This window comes from Schistocerca piceifrons, chromosome 5, assembly GCF_021461385.2.
Source record: "Schistocerca piceifrons isolate TAMUIC-IGC-003096 chromosome 5, iqSchPice1.1, whole genome shotgun sequence".
Taxonomy (NCBI): Eukaryota; Metazoa; Arthropoda; class Insecta; order Orthoptera; family Acrididae; genus Schistocerca; species Schistocerca piceifrons.
The window spans coordinates 164,141,943-164,160,218 of NC_060142.1; the positions used below are offsets into that span (position 1 = coordinate 164,141,943).

Genomic DNA, 18,276 nt, shown 5'->3' on the forward strand with positions numbered 1-18,276 from the left:
TTCTTCTGCAGTAGGCAGCTGAGAAGAATGTCTGTCAGGCATGAGGTGGGGAGTGGGCAAGCAGTCTTTCCCCCACTCTCTTCTGCCCCACACCTGCCTGTGGTCTGTTACTAATTGAAAAGTTTTACTGTTCTAGTGGACTTCATTGTCATTGTCATTTCGTTTCATTGTTCGCTTTCATGGCATTACTGTTTCATATAATTTTCATGCACAGCATCAGTCTGAAAGAGGAGAATTCTAGTGAAACACATGCAGACATTATGTCCACATTGTAAGTGAGAAATAGGTGATGTTATAACTGCAAAACAAAAATGACAAAAAAGCATTTAACTAGTTACACATGAGTACTAGTATTAATAAATTATTGATGTAGCAACTACTGATACCACGTACACACAGATAAAGAATTTAATCCATTTTATTTCAGAAGAATTGAAGTAGTGAGAGAAGTAAATATATTACGTTGCTTTTCAAGCCAGTTACAGTTACAATGTTGATGTAATTATATTAATGAAAAATTATTATAAAATTGTGAGTTTTGTTGTTTATATCACACCAGACTCCCTGCTACATTCCCATCATGCGCATTCTTCTACGTTGCTGATAGTAGTTGTGCAAAGACATTAGTTTTATTTTGTAATTTAGTTTCCTAGTCTTTTACTGCCCCTTCTTTCTGTTTAATCACATCATCTGATGATGGCTTACTATAAAAACTGGAACTGTTTATGATACCATTTGTGTTACTCAAGGCTGAAAAACTAATAAAAAATCATTGTAGCTTTAATTTAAATTGATAATATAAATGCCTGTTTAGTAATAACATGTAACACCTTAAATGAATATCCTCTGTATAACAGTCACAATTAAAGATGGTATCATTGTGTGACATATTCTTAGAGACATTGTAGTACTGAAGGCAAGAGTTGGAGATTTGATACATGGTGACATTAGCGTAGTGAGATTTTGTTCAGGAGTGTGGAAGAGAGAGGATCCATTTGGTATGTCTGAAGAAAATAGTGTACGGGAGTCATTTCAGGGTATTATAAAAAGTGCATATAGCAAAATCATCAGAAATATAATTATACATGTTGTAACCATTTTAGTCATGAGCTTGAAATTGCAAATTGTTCCAGAAGCCTGTACATCTCTGCTGAACTTGCGACATCTCTGCAGAACTTACGCTATTGTACGCACTGATTAATACCACAAACCATGTCATCAGAGTTGTTTTGTGGTTTCTGCAAGATCATATCCAAATTGAAAGCATCATTTTTTGTTGTAATCAACTTTGAAAGATTATTGTTCAGGTACAATTCTTGTATAAACTGCAGTTCTCTCTGTCATCCTTGTCTTGAAGCACTTTTAAATGGGTTACACAAATGCAATCAAGCTTGTATTATCAAAGTTATGAGAAGGATAGATTGCTACTCACTGTAAACATGACACGTTGAATTGCAGACAGGCACAACAAAAAGACTGTTACACATTTGAGCTTTCGCCCAAAGCTGTATTCAGAAAAGAAAACACATACACATTCATGCAAGCAAGCACAGTTCATGCGCACATGACCTCTATCTCCAGCTGCTCCAACTTGGATTAACTGAGACACTGATCTGTGCTGCTGGTTGTTGTGAATTAATTTTCTCCAGTCTGACAAATTTTAAGCATGCCCAGCTAGAGTGACTGGTATGCTTAACTTTTACAAAGTTGTTATAAATTTTGTTCTTGTGTATATGTTCATGAATCCTTGTTAATTGTGCTCCAATCTAGCACAGAAAAGCACAGCTGTGAGCACCATAGCACTGTAAAACAATGTATGTTGATCAATGAACTGGTTAACATAAAATGACTGTATGAAACTGGTGATGCAGAATGCAGTTGGTAATTATTTGTAACTGTGTAAAAGTGAATGGTTTACAAGAGAGATCACCTGCGTATCTCAGCAATTTTGTACAAGTGGTAGTTATCAGCAGGGACCATACAGAGAGTAAACGGAAGGATTTGCACAATGTGGCTTAGACCACACGCTGTCAGTGATTCTAGTTGTATATGAAAGCTGGGAGACATTATTCTTCTTAGGTGTTTAGCATTTCTACTGCTATTCTTCCTTTTCAGTGGAGTGTATTTAACTTTATAGTTACTGAAATTGGCTTTTAAGAGAAGTTATCTGTAGATGTCCAATAATATGCTTAAATATTTGGCATACATGGTGGTTATAATTAAACTTTCATTACTTGAGCCAGTGTATATGGTAAACTATTTACTGCACCCAACGTTATAGCAATGATGTTCACACTGTGCGTGTTCACACTGTGCGCTGCAGGATTTGCGTTGTTAGTGTCCGATTTGCTGTTAGGCGCTGGTGCTGGTGCTGGTGCTGGTATGTTGATGTAGGGTTCAATCACAAGAATCAATATGCATTACAATTGCAGTAAACGTAAGTCTAGACAAGGTTAACAAGGCTTTACTCATGGAGCTGTTTTACCGAAACAACAGTAATAGTGCTGCTGCTCTTCATGAATATCGAAGCATTGCTGAGGTCACTTGCTCACTCGTTAATACATTTGGAGAAAACTGAATCATTGGCTGATACCTCCAGATTGTGTGACCACTAAGATCACCTGATTCGAGCCCGTGTAATTTTGGCTGTGGTTTTGCCTGAAGATCAGGGTTAATCCACAGGACACTAACAAATGTTGAAGGTTGAGGGTGAGCATAGCAAGGAAGGTAGCCAGCATCCCACCTGAAATGTTTCAGGCTGCAAGTGAGCAATCTTTAGTGTGGTTCCAGGCTGTTATGGATGCAGATGGTCATCACTCTGGGCAATATTCATAACCTGGAACATAAATATGACACACAGTCAACAAATAATGTCTTCTCTTGGGGAAATTGAAACGTGTTGCTTTCAGTAGTTTAGTCATTATTTTTCTTCCACTGTTCATGGGGGCTTTTTCAAGTAGTGAAAGTTTAATTATAACCATCCTGTAATAAAGAAGCAGGTCAATCACAGAAAAGTACTGACTTCTAGTTTGATTTTTTGGAACAAAATTGTTATGGAGCATCCAACTTCCGCCGAAACAATGGAAAAGACAAGCAGAGATGGTGGTATCAAAATAAAATAATCTTGACTCTCTCTCTCTCTCTCTCTGTTTCTGTGTGTGTGTGTGTGTGTGTGTGTGTGTGTGTGTGTGTGAGGTGACATTCAAAAAACATTTCTGACACTGTTGCAGAATATTCCCCTGTCTGGTTGTGTGGGAGAACATATCTTAACCTCTAGACCATACAGTGTTGCGTCATTCATGTCACTGAAAATAAATTTCTGTAACCCTGACCAGCTTTTTGACAGACAATTACTTTGACTGGAACACACCAGGCAGCTTTGCGTAGTTGTTTTTCTGGGTCAGATTGTTCTTCTACGGATGTCTGAAGATTTGCCTTCATCACAAAAGATAAAGTATATAATGCTAATTATTAAAGAAAATACTGCATTAAGCATCTATGTTCAGTGAAACACTGGGAACATTTTGAAAAAATTGTTGAGTGTAAAAACTAACACTCACAATGCTCAGTTATACAATGCAAGATAGTTGTTTTGTTGAAATTCGACAGCCAGAGAACAATTATTAGTCACACATGTTGGGAGAAGGTAGTTAAACTTTCAATATTTTAATGAAAACATATGTTTGTATATCAGAGTTAAAATAATTTTGAAGATTACTGCAGATCTCACAACTCACAGTTCTCATGAAATTAATCACACAAGTATGATAGAAGTCATAAATAATAACATGAAATGAAACTCCTCCGCAGAAATTTGATTATTATAAGAGCAGACCAACACTGACCTTGTGGCTGAAATGCCGAATAATAAAATATACATGAAAGTAGTAGATACAGTCCTATCGGAACTTCACTTCATTGTCTCTCTTTGTAAACTGTTAGTCACTTCAATTGTAATTTGTGTTTGCCATGTCCTGAAAAGTATGCGTAATGAAATTAGTATAGAACTAAAGGTGAAGTGCTGGGCAGCAAGTCGTCTTGAAGCTTTGAGAGTAGGCTTTTGCATCCATCTTCAAGCAGCTGCCATTTCTGGTTTTCAGCATATCTGTGACACTACACTCATTGACAAATCAAACAACTTGTGGCCATTAAAGCTTCTTTTCTGTGTACGAGAGGCACCCAAAAGAACTAAACTAATTTTTTGGTGGTCAGAGCTTTTGTAGTATTGCATTTTGCCACTAGGAGCACTTAAAGTGTACATTCCAGAGTTATGAAGCCAAGTGCCATAGCTGAAGGAAGACAGGATTAGTTTAGGCAGCGCTTATAGTGATAACTACTTAGTGTGATAGCTGTTTTTGCAATATTGGACAGTTTGGAGTGATGAAATTATGCTTTTTGCTCAGAAAAAGGGAGGATAGAAGCCCTTGAAATGTTAAAAACAGAATACAATACAATGCTATGGGGAAAGCTGAAGTTTTTGAGTAATTTTCTCATTTCAAAAATGGTGGAATGTCAGTTGATAGCAGACCTCATTCTGGTTGCCCTTCCATGGCCTGAATGCATGAAAATGAAAACATTCATGCAATCACCAACAAAGTTCGACAACATGCCATTGAAGAAATTGTGGAGCTGTCGATAGTGACCTGGAGTTAAATGCAGCAATTTGTGGCAGAAGATTTGGAAACAAAAAAGGTGACTGCCAAATTCGTGCCACAACTGCTGACTGCTGAACAAAAACAAGGTTGCATGGAAGCATGCTGTGCTTGGAAAGAAGAGCCCTGAAATGATCCAAGCTTTTTGTAAAAAATTATCACAGGTGACAAAACTTTGTGCTATGCTTTTGATCCTGAATCAAAGCAAAAATCAAGGCAGTAGAAGACTTCAAGTTTGCCTCTCCCCAAGGAAGCTCATCAGATGAAATCAAACAATACTGACACACGCCCCCCCCCCCCCCCCCCCCCCCCCCCCCCCCCCCCCCCCCCGGTTTCTGATGTGAGAGGAGTCATCCATTCAGAGCATATTCTACAGGAGTAGACAGGCTTTCTGCTTGGAAGTTTTGAAAAGATTGTGCAACAGTGTGCAGCAGAAGTGGCCTGGTTTGTGGCAGTTGGATGACAGGCTTTTCCATCATGATAATGCCTCTGCTGACACACACCGCTGTCTGCATGACAATTCTAAAATGGTATGATTCCTGTTCCCCAGCCCCTATACTCACTCGACCTTTTCCCATGCGACATTTTATTCATTTATTTATTTTCTTCTTTCTAGAACAAAAAGAGGCATGAAAGGAAATTTGAAGAAAACAAGACGAACGCTCTGCCAAGCATCACAAAAAATGAATTTAAACAATTTTTTGAAAATGGAATAAAAGATCAGACAAGTGTATTATTGCAAGTGGACAGTAATTTGGAGGGTATTGGAGGTTGTGCTTAAAATGTGAAAAAAACAGTTTGGTTTCTTTTGGGTACCCTGTCCTATGTGTTCAGTACCTGCTGATAATGCTATTGTGTGTAGATATGAGCATATCAGAACTTCACTTTGAGTGTGATTGATTGACTCTCTTTGTAAACTGTTAGTCACTTCAATTATAATTTGTGTTCGTCTTGTCCTGAAAAGTACATGTAAAGAGATTACTGTAGAACTAAAGTTGAAGTGTTTGTCAGCAAGTCTTCTTGAAACTATATAAGTAGGCTTGGCACCTCTCTTCAGGTTCAGGTTTTTCAGCATTTTCATGACACTCACCAACAAATCAAACAACCTGTGACATAAGTGCTTCCTTTCTGTGTATATGTTCAGTATCTGCTGATAGTGCTATTGTGATTTGCACAATTTTACATCCCTGAATATTTGAAACAAGTTGCTAATTGTTGCACCACTTTGAAATTCCATCAAAATGTGGCTAAATATGTGTACAGCTTTTTTCAGATAGCACTTGATTATAAATAAATGCATCATCCGAAAATGTTTGATGTTACTGTTATAATTATCTGTCAGGTCACTCATATATAACACAAACAGCAAGGGTCTTATTGCACAGCAGAGAAAGTGGTATACAAACTGATTTTCACTCTTATTGATTCCTTGTGAGTAATATGTTGGTGTACTATTCTTTTGTTGCAGACATTGCGGCAGTACAAAGAGACACACAATGAGTCTGAAATACTTATGTCTGCCCTTTCTGCAATGCAAGATAAAAATGCACATCTGGAAAACAGCCTGAGTGCAGAAACTCGAATAAAGTTAGATCTCTTCTCAGCATTAGGAGAAGCGAAACGACAGCTGGAGATTCGAGAAAGTAAGTAAAGGGTGGTTTATATAGAATGTGAAAACATTTTGCTACTTTACTATATGTGTCTTCTCATCCCATTAGGCTTTCTTGATAAGTGTTACTTTGGGAATACCACATAATATTGCTGGTTGTTAAAAGCATTTGACTGGGTTCTGAAAATATTTTTGTACTTTGAGAAGAAACATAGTTTACACCGAGAGTAACTATTTTGAGGGAATGAAATATAAGTGTCAGATATACTGTCCATTTATAGAAATGCAGTACGTTTCTATAAGAAGAAGGCAGAGTTGATACTGCCATAGTTTCAGGCTTCTTTTGTGATTTAAGTGTGAAACATAAATAAAAATGAAAAATTAAGTAATTAGCAGTAGAAGTAATTGTTGCTACTAGAAACAATGCTTGTGTCATGTATTGAGCACAGGAAGTCTTAGATTATTCCTTCCTTAGCTCTGCTTTTAAACAATAGGGAATTGTTTAGAAATCTTTGCTGAGAAAATTCAACAAGAGCATTGTCAGAAGACACAGAGTTGCGTGTAGACACAGTTCTACTGCAGTTCAGATAACACATGCATCACATTTTGCAAGCGAAATAGCATAAAAAGTGGAAATTACTTTAGAGTTGTAGTATATAGGACAGTAAGAGTCTTGTTAGCAGCACACAGATTCACATCAAAATTCTAATGATGTATGGACCAAATGCAGTGCTCCATCCAGCTGTACTGAAATGGTTCCTACAATTTGACCAAGGCCTCACAGATTAGTGTGATACTGATTATGAAGGAATGACATTGACCACAGATAAGTGTCCAGGTGATGGAGGAACTAATTCTCAGCAATCACAGAGTGACGTTATCATGGGTATTGCGCTGCAGATTGCATCTCATTGGCAGTACTCATTCCATTGGCAGAGCTCGTCTACAGAATCGTAAATAGTGCTCATGCTGCATTCTGTGATCACTGTCACCTGCTCACAAAGGCACAAGGTTTATGAAATCTCTGATCTTGCTTGAGCATTACTCCATATAAGACAATGATTTCCTAGGCCACAACATAATGGACAACTACACACGGGTCCATCACTTCACACCTGCAACAAAGTGAGTGTTTTTAGAATTTGATCCACAACTTGTTGCATCTGCGGAAGAAGGCAAAGTTGTGCTGTCAGCAGAGGTGGTCATGGCAATTCCCCCCCCCCCCTCCCAATTGTAAAAGAGTTGTGTCCACAGAGTTTACGGCAAAGAGCTTGGCCATTAATGCTCATTCTTATTGTGCAGTACAGAAATTGCTGCTTAGATCCATAAAGAACAAGAGGCTTGGAAAGACATTCTCCTCCTACAGAACAGTGAAACACCGCACGTGGCACACCCAGCTCAAGCTTTGCTTCACAGTTTTTGATAGGAGGTTTAGAGGATTCACCATACAGTACAAATCTTTCACAATAGAGTTCTATCTCTTCATCAAGCTGAGGGGGAACAGATTTCCCAAAGATGAGGCCTTTCACACAGCAATTCTCAAATGGCTATGTGAGCTAGGAACGGATTTCTGTCAGCAAGGAACTTGGTGATTGGTAGATCATTTCAACCATTTTTACGGAGACTTGATGATTGTGTTGTACATTTGTGTAACTTACACTTTTAAGCCTCCTCATATATGAGTAACTCATTGGCTGTGATCTCTTAAGGTAGAATACTTTTGTCACAGTTTATTGCACCAAAAGGAAAACTTCATTTGACTTTTTCAGAAATTTAAGATGTAAAAAATTTGAAAATTTTAATAGAAAGGCTGTAGAACAAAAGGCCTGAAGCATGTAATGAATAGCTGGAACAATTAGATGATGGAATAATTGTTGGGGTGTGCACCCACCATTTTTTCCATGGAATTAGAACAATCAGTCATTACGTTTTATTTTGTGTTTATCATTTCAGTGTTAGTATACTCTGAACTATTCAGTGTTTATATAAATAGTAACCTTTCCATCAAGGAGCTCAGTTCTGTACTGTCTATATGTTGGTGTTCATAATAAACATGCTTTTAGTGCTAAGTGTCGTACTTCATTACTAACCCAACTTCAGATTTTGGCTTCAATTTGTAGTTACAGTTTGACATTTTTCATTGGAGATGCTGGGTACTTAAAAACATTTATATCACCACGGCTGGTCAGATCCAACGAAATGCTGTAAGGGTTTAACCGAGTTTCCAGGTAGAATAGGTGGGATGATGTGATTTGTTTGGTAAGTATGTACTTTGATTTGGACAACATGGCCCAGTAGTATGTGAGAACATTAAGAGAAGCTCCTTAAATTGCTGGCCAGACTGAAGAAAAAAATTGGTGATGAACAGCAACAAAACCGCTTAGTGGAAGAACATCATCATGGGGAAATGACAAGGTCTTTCTTACAACCGAGCGAGGTGGCACAGTGGTTAGCACAATGGACTCGCATTCAGGAGGACGACGGTTCAATCCCGCGTCTGGCCATCCTGATTTAGGTTTTCCGTGATTTCCCTGAATCGCTTCAGGCAAATGCTGGGTTGGTTCCTTTGAAAGGGCATGGCCGACTTCCTTCCCCATCCTTCCCTAATCTGATGAGACCGATGACCTTGCAGTTTGGTCTCTTCCCCTGAAATCAACCCAACCCAACTCTTACTTACAGGTTGTTTTGTCCCTGTACATTAGATGAAAAGAGTTGTAGAAGACAAGTACCAAGCCCTTCTGGTAAAGGATGTCACAACAATCAGTGAATTCATCAGGTGGCAAGCACATTGAGGAAATTCAACAGAAAAGAGTCGGACAAATGAAGTATTACTGACAGTGGTCCTTAAGGGCAGTTGTGGTGGACCATGACCACATCAGCTATCTCACACATCAAGTAATAAGAAAGGAAATGCAGCAGTTTGTGGAAGGCAGAACTGTCTGACCAAGTAAACAAGAGATAGGAGCCATGAATTGTGAGCACCTGTGTCAGGAGGTAATAGAGAATGTTGAAGAAGAAGTGTGTTGATCTTTATCACCAATCTCTGCCACCACTCGAATGTGCTAAGAAGGATGGACTTGGGCGACTTGGATTTTGGCCACAGTCATCAAACGGTAAACCAGTATCTGACTAACACAGGTACAACTAACCCCTCTGCCAAGTATAATGCCTTGTGGCAGAAAAGTCAGTTAGAGGACTTCACACAGATATGTTTCCACTGTTTTGTGCATGCCCTGGACATGCAGAGAGAGATGATGTATGTTCAATGTTTGCTATGTCACAGGTCATAACCATCATCAAAGATCATTTCATGCCAATCAACTGCATACCATTCTAATTGATCTGTGCGGCAAACCTCATCACCGTACTCTGAACAAGATCACTCCTGAACTCATACAGCTGTTCCGTATCGCCATATCTATGGAGATGAGGATGCCACAGATGAAAATCCTCCACGAATGGCAGTTACCAAGATGACAGGAACTCTCTCTTGGCCAACCATTCCAGGGTCTAGTCGACGCATCCCCCCCCCCCCCCCCCCCATTGCCACCTAAAGAAGACTGCTTGTATGTATGTTTCATGATAAGCAGTTGTGCTGAAGATTACAAACGGGAAATACATCCAGCTGATAGTAACAGGTGTTGCAAGAATAACTATCAATCAACAGAACAAACATACCTTCAAATTTGCCATTTCAGCAGAATCCAGTCATATTGCTCTAGGGTGAAATTTCTTGCAGGCATCACGAACTGTCAAACTGTAGAAGAACAGAGCTCCAGCCTGAGGAAGCTATTCTGACAAGCATACTTAACAAATGTTTGCACGGCTATCCTCTGCAGCAAGGACAGAAATCCCCCCTGCGGGTCCGGGGGTTAGAATAGGCCCGAGGTCTTCCTGCCCGTCATAAGAAGCGACTAAAAGGAGTCCATCCCCCTCAAGGGGGTAGTTAGCGCCTGGGTCCGGAGACGGACTGTCCCACGACCTATATTTGTGGTCTTTTTGGTTTTTTACTTCTCGTTTCTTCCTTCTTTGGTTGGTTCCTTTCTTTGTTCTTCTCCATCTCACTGTCTTCCTTACTCTTTCCCTTGCCTCCTTCTCCTTGCCTCCTTCTCCTTGCCTCCTTCTCCTTGCCTCCTTCTCCTTGCCTCCTTCTCCTTGCCTCCTTCTCCTTGCCTCCTTCTCCTTGCCTCCTTCTCCTTGCCTCCTTCTCCTTGCCTCCTTCTCCTTGCCTCCTTCTCCTTGCCTCCTTCTCCTTGCCTCCTTCTCCTTGCCTCCTTCTCCTTGCCTCCTTCTCCTTGCCTCCTTCTCCTTGCCTCCTTCTCCTTGACTTCTTCTCCTTGCCTTCTCTGGTCTCCGCTTCAGCGTTTGAGTCAGTCTGTCCTCCCTCTCTTCATTTTCCTCTTCTTCCTTCCTCCCTGTGCGCGCCTGAAGGCCGACCCACGCGTTCGCACGCGTAGCCGGTGACGGGGTAACGCGTAATTCCCCGCCCTGGGTAGACAAGTAAGGCATGCACATACCCCCTGGTAAAGACCAGGCCCAGGGAGGGGTGATTGCCTGAGCTGATACCTTCTGACCATGCCGATTGGTCCCTCCGTCTGTTTCTCGGGAGGTGTGACCTGAGGTGTAAACATTCACCTAAGGCGGGAGTGCCCTCTGAGAGGGTCCCCATAAGGAAGGAGCGCGCCATTGGAGACGCTGGCAATCACAGGGGATTCCTCCGCAATGGATTTCTCTTCTTCTCTCTCGACTTCTGCCCACAAACGGAAACATGACCAGCCCCCAGTGACAAAAGTACTACCGCCTACCCCACAGTTCCTAGTCATTTCTCGATCTGAGGACGGAAAGGATTTTTCCTCTGTCAACCCTTTCGTTATCCAGAAGGGCGTAGATGCCATAGCCGGTACTGTTAAGTCTTGTACGAGGTTGCGTAATGGTACCTTGTTACTCGAAACTGAGAGCGCCTTTCAGGCACAGAAACTGCTTCGAGCCACACTCCTGTACACGTTCCCTGTCCGGGTGGAGGCTCACTGAACTTTGAATTCGTCTCGTGGTGTGGTCTATACTAGATCCCTCGATGGATAGACTGACGAGGAGATTCAGTCTTTCCTCGCTGAGCAGGGTGTGACGGCTGTCCATAGGGTCATGAAAAAGGTCAACAATGACCTTGTACCGACCCGGACACTTTTCTTGACCTTTGATAGTGTTAATCTGCCATCGCGCATCAAAGCGGGCTACGAGGTTATTTCTGTTCGCCCCTATGTCCCGACACCTACGCGCTGCTACCAGTTTCAGCGTTTCAGTCACACTCGACAGTCTTGTTCCAATGCGGCTAAATGTGTCACTTGTGGCAGGGATGCCCATGAGGGTGACTGTCCACCTCCGTCTCCTCGTTGTGTGAACTGTCAGGGTGACCATGTAGCATCCTCCCGCGACTGTCCCGTCTATAAGGAAGAATGCTGTATCCAAGAAATTTGGGTCAAAGAGAAAGTGTCCACCTCGGCTGCTCGCAAGCTATTGGCTAGTAGGAAGCCCGCGCTGCTCCCAGCGGGGAAATACAGTACTGGCCTCGCCTCTCCTCGGACTACCAGGGAGGTGGCAACCCAGACATGCGATCTGACCTTCAGCACCACTGTCGTCCGTTTGGCCAGTGCTAAGATCGCGCGGTCGACGTCTCCTCTTCCTCCCATCACCCCCCAGACACCAGCCCCTTCATCAGCTTCTGCTAAGACGAAGACCCAGAAGTCAGATGCACGGGCCTTCAAGAAGGAACCGTCCTGTGCAGACTTCCTACGTACCTCGACCTCCCAGCCATCGACCGGTACTTCCACCAAACGACCTTCCAAGAAGGCTTATAGGAAGCACAGTTCTCCTTCTCCGCCACGGTGCATTTCTTCTCCTGCGCCACCTAGCGGTTGCCGCCCCAGGCCGTCATCCGTTTCGCCTGGCCGCACCGCTGGTAGCCGAACATCTGGCCGTTCACCGGCGGAGGAAGCTCCCCCTCCCGGCCATCTTACCAAGATGGCCCATGAACCTATAGAACCAATGGATGATTGTCCGCCTACTGATAGCGGCGGCAGTGCTCGCTCGAAGCCAGGCCCTCAGCGGCCTTCGAGGTGACCCCTTCTTTCATCTTCCTTTTCTTCTTACGATGGCACTTATTCACTGGAATATTCGCAGCATTCGCTCTAACCGAGAGGACTTGAAGTTGCTGCTCCGCTTGCACCATCCGCTCGTCGTAGCCCTCCAGGAAACGATGCTACGCCCATGCGATCAAATTGCCATGGCACACTACACCTCTGTGCGTTTTGACCTACCCTCTGTGGTAGGTATCCCGGCTCATGGAGGGGTTATGTTGCTGGTCCGGGATGATATTTACTACGATCCCATCACGTTGCACACCGGCCTGCAGGCAGTTGCCATCCGAATTACTCTCCCCACTTTTACATTTTCCATGTGTACCGTTTACACTCCATTGTCGTCTGCCGTTACCAGGGCAGACATGATGCAAATTATTGCTCAGCTACCTGCACCATTTTTGTTAACTGGAGACTTCAATGCCCACCATCCCCTTTGGGGCTCTCCAACATCCTGCCCGAGGGGCTCCCTGTTAGCAGACCTTTTCAACCAGGTCAATCTTGTCTGCCTCAATACTGGCGACCCTACTTTTCTTTCAGACGCATCTCACACCTATTCCCATTTAGACCTCTCTATATGTACTACCCAACTTGCACGCCGGTTTGAGTGGTATGCACTTTCTGATACATATTCGAGCGACCACTTCCCGTGTGTTATCCATCTCCTGCAGCATACCCCCTCTCCATGCTCCTCTAGTTGGACCATCTCCAAAGCAGACTGGGGGCTCTTCTCTTCCAGGGCGACCTTTCAGGGTCAAACCTTCACAAGCTGCGATCGTCAGGTCGCACACCTCACGGAAGTCATTCTCACTGCTGCTGAATATTCCATCCCTCACCCTACTTCTTCTCCACGTCGCGTACCGGTCACCTGGTGGACCGCAGCATGTAGAGATGCTTTACGTGCTCGTCGACGTGCTTTACGCACCTTTAAATGCCACCCTACAGTGGCGAATTGTATCAATTATAAACGATTACGTGCACAGTGTCGTCGTATTATTAAAGAAAGCAAGAAAGCCAGCTGGGCTGCTTTCACAAGCACCTTCAACAGTTTTACTCCTTCTGTTGTCTGGGGTAGCCTGCGCCGGCTATCTGGCACTAAGGTCCACTCACCAGTTTCTGGCTTGATGGTCGCGAATGACGTCCTTGTGGCCCCTGAGGATGTCTCCAATGCCTTCGGCCGCTTTTTCGCAGAGGTTTCGAGCTCCGCTCATTACCGCCCTGCCTTCCTCCCCCGCAAACAGGCAGAGGAGGCTAGGCCACCTAACTTCCGCTCCTCGAATCGTGAAAGTTATAATGCCCCATTCACCATGCGGGAACTCGAAAACGCACTTGGCCGGTCACGGTCCTCCGCTCCAGGGCCTGATTCTATTCATATTCAGATGCTGAAGAACCTTTATCCTACGGGTAAAGGTTTTCTTCTTCGTACTTCCAATCGCATCTGGATTGAGGGACATGTTCCCGCATGCTGGCGCGAGTCTATTGTTGTCCCGATACCTAAGCCGGGGAAGGACAAGCACTTGCCTTCCAGTTATCGACCCATCTCGCTTATCAGCTGTGTCTGTAAAGTGATGGAGCGAATGGTTAACTCTCGTTTGGTTTGGCTGCTCGAGTCTCGGCGCCTACTTTCCAATGTACAATGTGGATTTCGTAGGCACCGCTCTGCTGTTGACCATCTGGTTACCTTGTCGACCTTCATTATGAATAACTTCTTGCGGAAGCGCCCGACTGCGGCTGTCTTCTTTGATTTGGAGAAGGCTTATGACACCTGTTGGAGGGCGGGCATTCTCCGCACCATGCATACATGAGGCCTTCGCGGTCGCCTCCCTCTTTTTATTCGTTCCTTTTTAATGGATCGACAGTTCAGGGTACGTGTGGGTTTTGTCCTGTCAGACACCTTTCGCCAGGAGAATGGGGTGCCACAGGGCTCAGTTTTGAGCGTCGCTCTCTTCGCCATAGCGATCAATCCAATAATGGATTGCCTCCCAGCTGATGTATCAGGCTCCCTTTTCGTGGATGATTTTACCATCTACTGCAGCGCGCAGCGTACATGTTTCCTGGAGCGCTGTCTTCAGCGTTCTCTTGACCGTCTTTACTCCTGGAGTGTCGCCAATGGCTTCCGTTTTTCTGCCGAGAAGACGGTCTGTATTAACTTCTGGCGCTACAAAGAGTTTCTCCCACCATCCTTACGACTCGGTCCCGTTGCTCTCCCATTCGTGGAGACAACAAAATTTTTAGGTCTTACATTTGACAGGAAACTTAGCTGGTCTCCACATGTGTCATATTTCGCTGCTCGTTGTACCCGTTCTCTAAATGTCCTCCGTGTTCGCAGTGGTATGTCGTGGGGAGCGGATCGAACCGTCCTACTTCGCCTATATCGGTTAATCGTCCGCTCCAAGCTGGATTATGGGAGCTTTGTATACTCCTCTGCACGGCCATCCATCTTACGCCGCCTCAACTCCATACAACATCGGGGTTTACGACTTGCGATCGGAGCGTTTTATACTAGTCCCGTTGAGTCTTCATGCTGATGCTGGTGAATTGCCACTCACCTATCGGCGCGATATACTGCTTTGTTGGTATGCCTGTCGGCTACTGGCAATGCCCGACCACCCGTCTTATCGTTCTTTTTTTGACGACTCTCTCGATCATCAATACGGGTTGTATGTCTCTGCCCTGCTACCCCCTGGAGTTCGCTTTCGTCGCCTCCTTCAACACCTTAATTTTTCACTCCCTGCAACCTTTCGAGTGGGCGAGAGCCACACGCCACCTTGGCTCCAGGCTCAGGTTCGTGTTCACCTTGACCTCAGCTTGCTCCCAAAGGAGGTTACCCCCCGGTTCGGTCCACCACTCCCGTTTTGTCGAACTTCGTTCGAAGTTCATTAATATGACCTTCATTTATACAGATGGTTCTAAGACCAATGACGGGGTCGGGTGTTCTTTTATTGTCGGGGCACAAAGTTTCAAATACCGGCTCCGTGGCCATTGTTCGGTCTTCACAGCTGAGCTCTTTGCCCTCTACCAGGCTCTTCTTTACATCTGCCGCCACCGACATTCTGCTTATGTCATCTGCTCCAATTACCTGAGCGCCATCCAGAGCCTCAGTGATACGTACCCGGTTCACCCTTTCGTGCACCGGATCCAACGCTCTCTTCAGCAGCTGGTGGATGACGGTTCTCCGGTTAGCTTTATGTGGGTTCCTGGCCATGTCGGTATCCCTGGGAACGAAGCTGCAGATGCCGCGGCCAGGGCTGCGGTCCTCCAGCCTCGGACAGCTTCTTGTTGTGTCCCTTCGTCAGACTGTAGCAGGGTCATTTGTCGGCGCATTTTATCGCTGTGGCATGCTGAATGGGATGCACTAACAGACAACAAGCTTCGGGCCTTGAAACCTCTTCCCGCCGCTTGGACGTCCTCCTCACGCCCTTCTCGGCGAGAGGAGGTAGTTTTGGCCCGGTTACGAATTGGACACTGCCGGTTCAGCCATCGCCATCTGCTGACGGCTGCGCCGGCGCCGTTCTGCCCATGTGGGTAATTGCTGACGGTTCGCCACATTTTAACGTCCTGTCCGGATTTTAACACACTGTGTCTTGATCTTGGCCTGCCATGTACTCTAGATGCCATTTTAGCGGATGACCCACGAGCAGCTGCTCGTGTTCTTCATTTTATCAACTTGACAACCCCCTCTAAGGACATTTGATTATGCTGTTTTTTTTAATCCTATGCCTGTCAGTCTGTCTTTTATCGTGTTTTCAGTTTCGTTGCTGTTTTAAACTTGTGACTCGCGGTGCATTCCTAACGTAGTCTGGACGCTAATGACCGTTGAAGTTGTGCGCCCTAAAACCACAAAAAGGACAGAAATATTTGTTTTATATATAAAAAAAGAAAAAGCCTTTTCTTGCTGCACTGTATTTTATTTCTCCCAAATGTGTTTCATCTTTTTCACTTTGACGTCATCAGTAGGATCTAGAATGATAGAGTTCTATTTCATTATGTATAGTTCATGTCTCATTTTTTATGCAAATAAGTGATTACTTACAGTTCTTTGCATTTTTGTTTGGCATCTGCGTTTCCTCTCATCTGATCACTTGGTGGAGGTCGCACTATGGCTCTATTTATGAAACAGAAGCATGTTTTTATCTTCCGAACTTTTTTCTTCTCACTTTTCATCAATATCAATCTTCTGTCAGTAGTTATAGATATTCGATCAAATGTGTATAATTATTGTGGTTAGGCTTACATAATTGGTATCTTAACAATGAAGCCTCATATAATACCGTCGAAATTTTTTTTTCAGATGTCATTCGAGCTCAAGAAAAAGAAATCGAACAGCTGAAATGCAAGATTGCACAGGTTTTAGCAATAATGCCCACTGATTCATTTGGTCCAGAGCAGCCTAGTTGCCCTGGAACATCAAAACTGTGTGTAATAGAGACTCAGAGCTCGTGTGTTACTTGCAATGTCTCTAATTTAGATCCGAATGCTACTGCTTATACGCCAAAGAACAGTCTTATAGCTTCCACTAAAGGGTGAAATGTGATATGAATGTTTTGGAATTGTCTTTTAGCAATGTCAAATTCTTAGTGTCTTTATTCTCACAATTTTTGTGTTGTGAACAATCACAGTAAAATTCTTGAATAAGTACTACATCATTCTGAAGAAATGGAAGTTATTTAATACTAGGAAAGCTTTTTATAACATCAGTTACCATAATCTGTATGTCTTTTTTTATTAGTTTTTTTCGTTATTTATACTTACAGAGACTGCATTTTGTTTGAACAGCTGTAAATAATTTTGTAAGAATTTATCTTTTTTTTCCATTATTTGCACTGATGATAGATCATTTGTTTTTTTTGCGAGAATGGACTGAACTTTTCTATGTTTCTTTTTATTAAATTTTTCTTTGCATAAAAGAGTATTCTCTTTTTCTTATGCAGAATATCCATACACAGTACACAGAATGTTTATCACAAGATGTAATGTATATTTAATTCGTCCAATTGACTTGAAGTTTGATGCTTCAAATTTAGGGGCAACTGTAAGCTTTGTCCAACCAACATTTGAGATGTAAACACACTCAGTGTTCTCTTTGTTGCACAATTCTTTGTCTGGTGTGTAAAGAATTAGTATCTTTGGATTAAACTCTTGATCATCATCATATGCTTATTACTATATCTGCAAAACTCCCAAGTGCAAATACAGACCACTGTGGCAAAGTCATAATCTCGTATCCAAGAATATTGATCACAGAATCTATTAAGAACAGTGTTTACGACACAACTGATGAGACATATTTCTTCATTGAAGTTTTTGGTAAGTGAAGAAAGAACTAATTTTTCACACGTATCTGAATTTCAATGTAAAATTGAATTTGGTAGTAAAAGTGTATAAGTTAACATGTTGAATTGAAACATATTCAGGTAAAGTACCAATAAGAAGTTTCTGTCTTAAATTACAGTAGTTCAGAACAAAAATTTGCATGCTGCACATTAAGCGTTTTTATTTACCTTGTGCACTGAGACGCGTTTCACCTTAGTTGCAAGGCGTCTTCAGTGGGTGTCAGATCAGCATCTGATTCTTTATTTTTACGCCAAACAGCTTTCTCTCAGGTGGCAGACTGGTTGAAAGTCGGCAGATTGCCCTGTGGTCACTGTTTTCAACATAAACCACATTAACTGACATTTTCTGTATGTCTTAAATGTCCAGTGTATCGGACTTAATAAATTCTTTAGGGTATTTATTGTACCTGCTTCGTTGTGGAAGTTTTTTACTATCCAGCACCAGAAAGAAGTGGCAGTGTCAGTGGTGAGTATGGTGTAGCTTTCATTTTACAGATTGTAGACTGCTTGCATTACAGTTATTGCCAATGGACAAGAATACTCCACAA

The 18,276-nt window shown here is 43.0% G+C and overlaps 1 protein-coding gene across 1 annotated transcript in view; it reads left to right on the forward strand.

Annotated features, from left to right (window-relative positions):
• Positions 1–17,544, forward strand: part of LOC124798088 (macoilin-1) — a 171,739-nt gene extending 154,195 nt beyond the window's left edge. Inside the window, exons 13-14 of the mRNA XM_047261330.1 lie at positions 6,121–6,295; positions 16,687–17,544. Coding sequence (XP_047117286.1) covers positions 6,121–6,295; positions 16,687–16,922 — 411 coding nt within the window. The 3' untranslated portion in view covers positions 16,923–17,544. The remainder of the gene's footprint in view (positions 1–6,120; positions 6,296–16,686) is intronic.
• Positions 17,545–18,276: the final 732 nt, after the last annotated feature.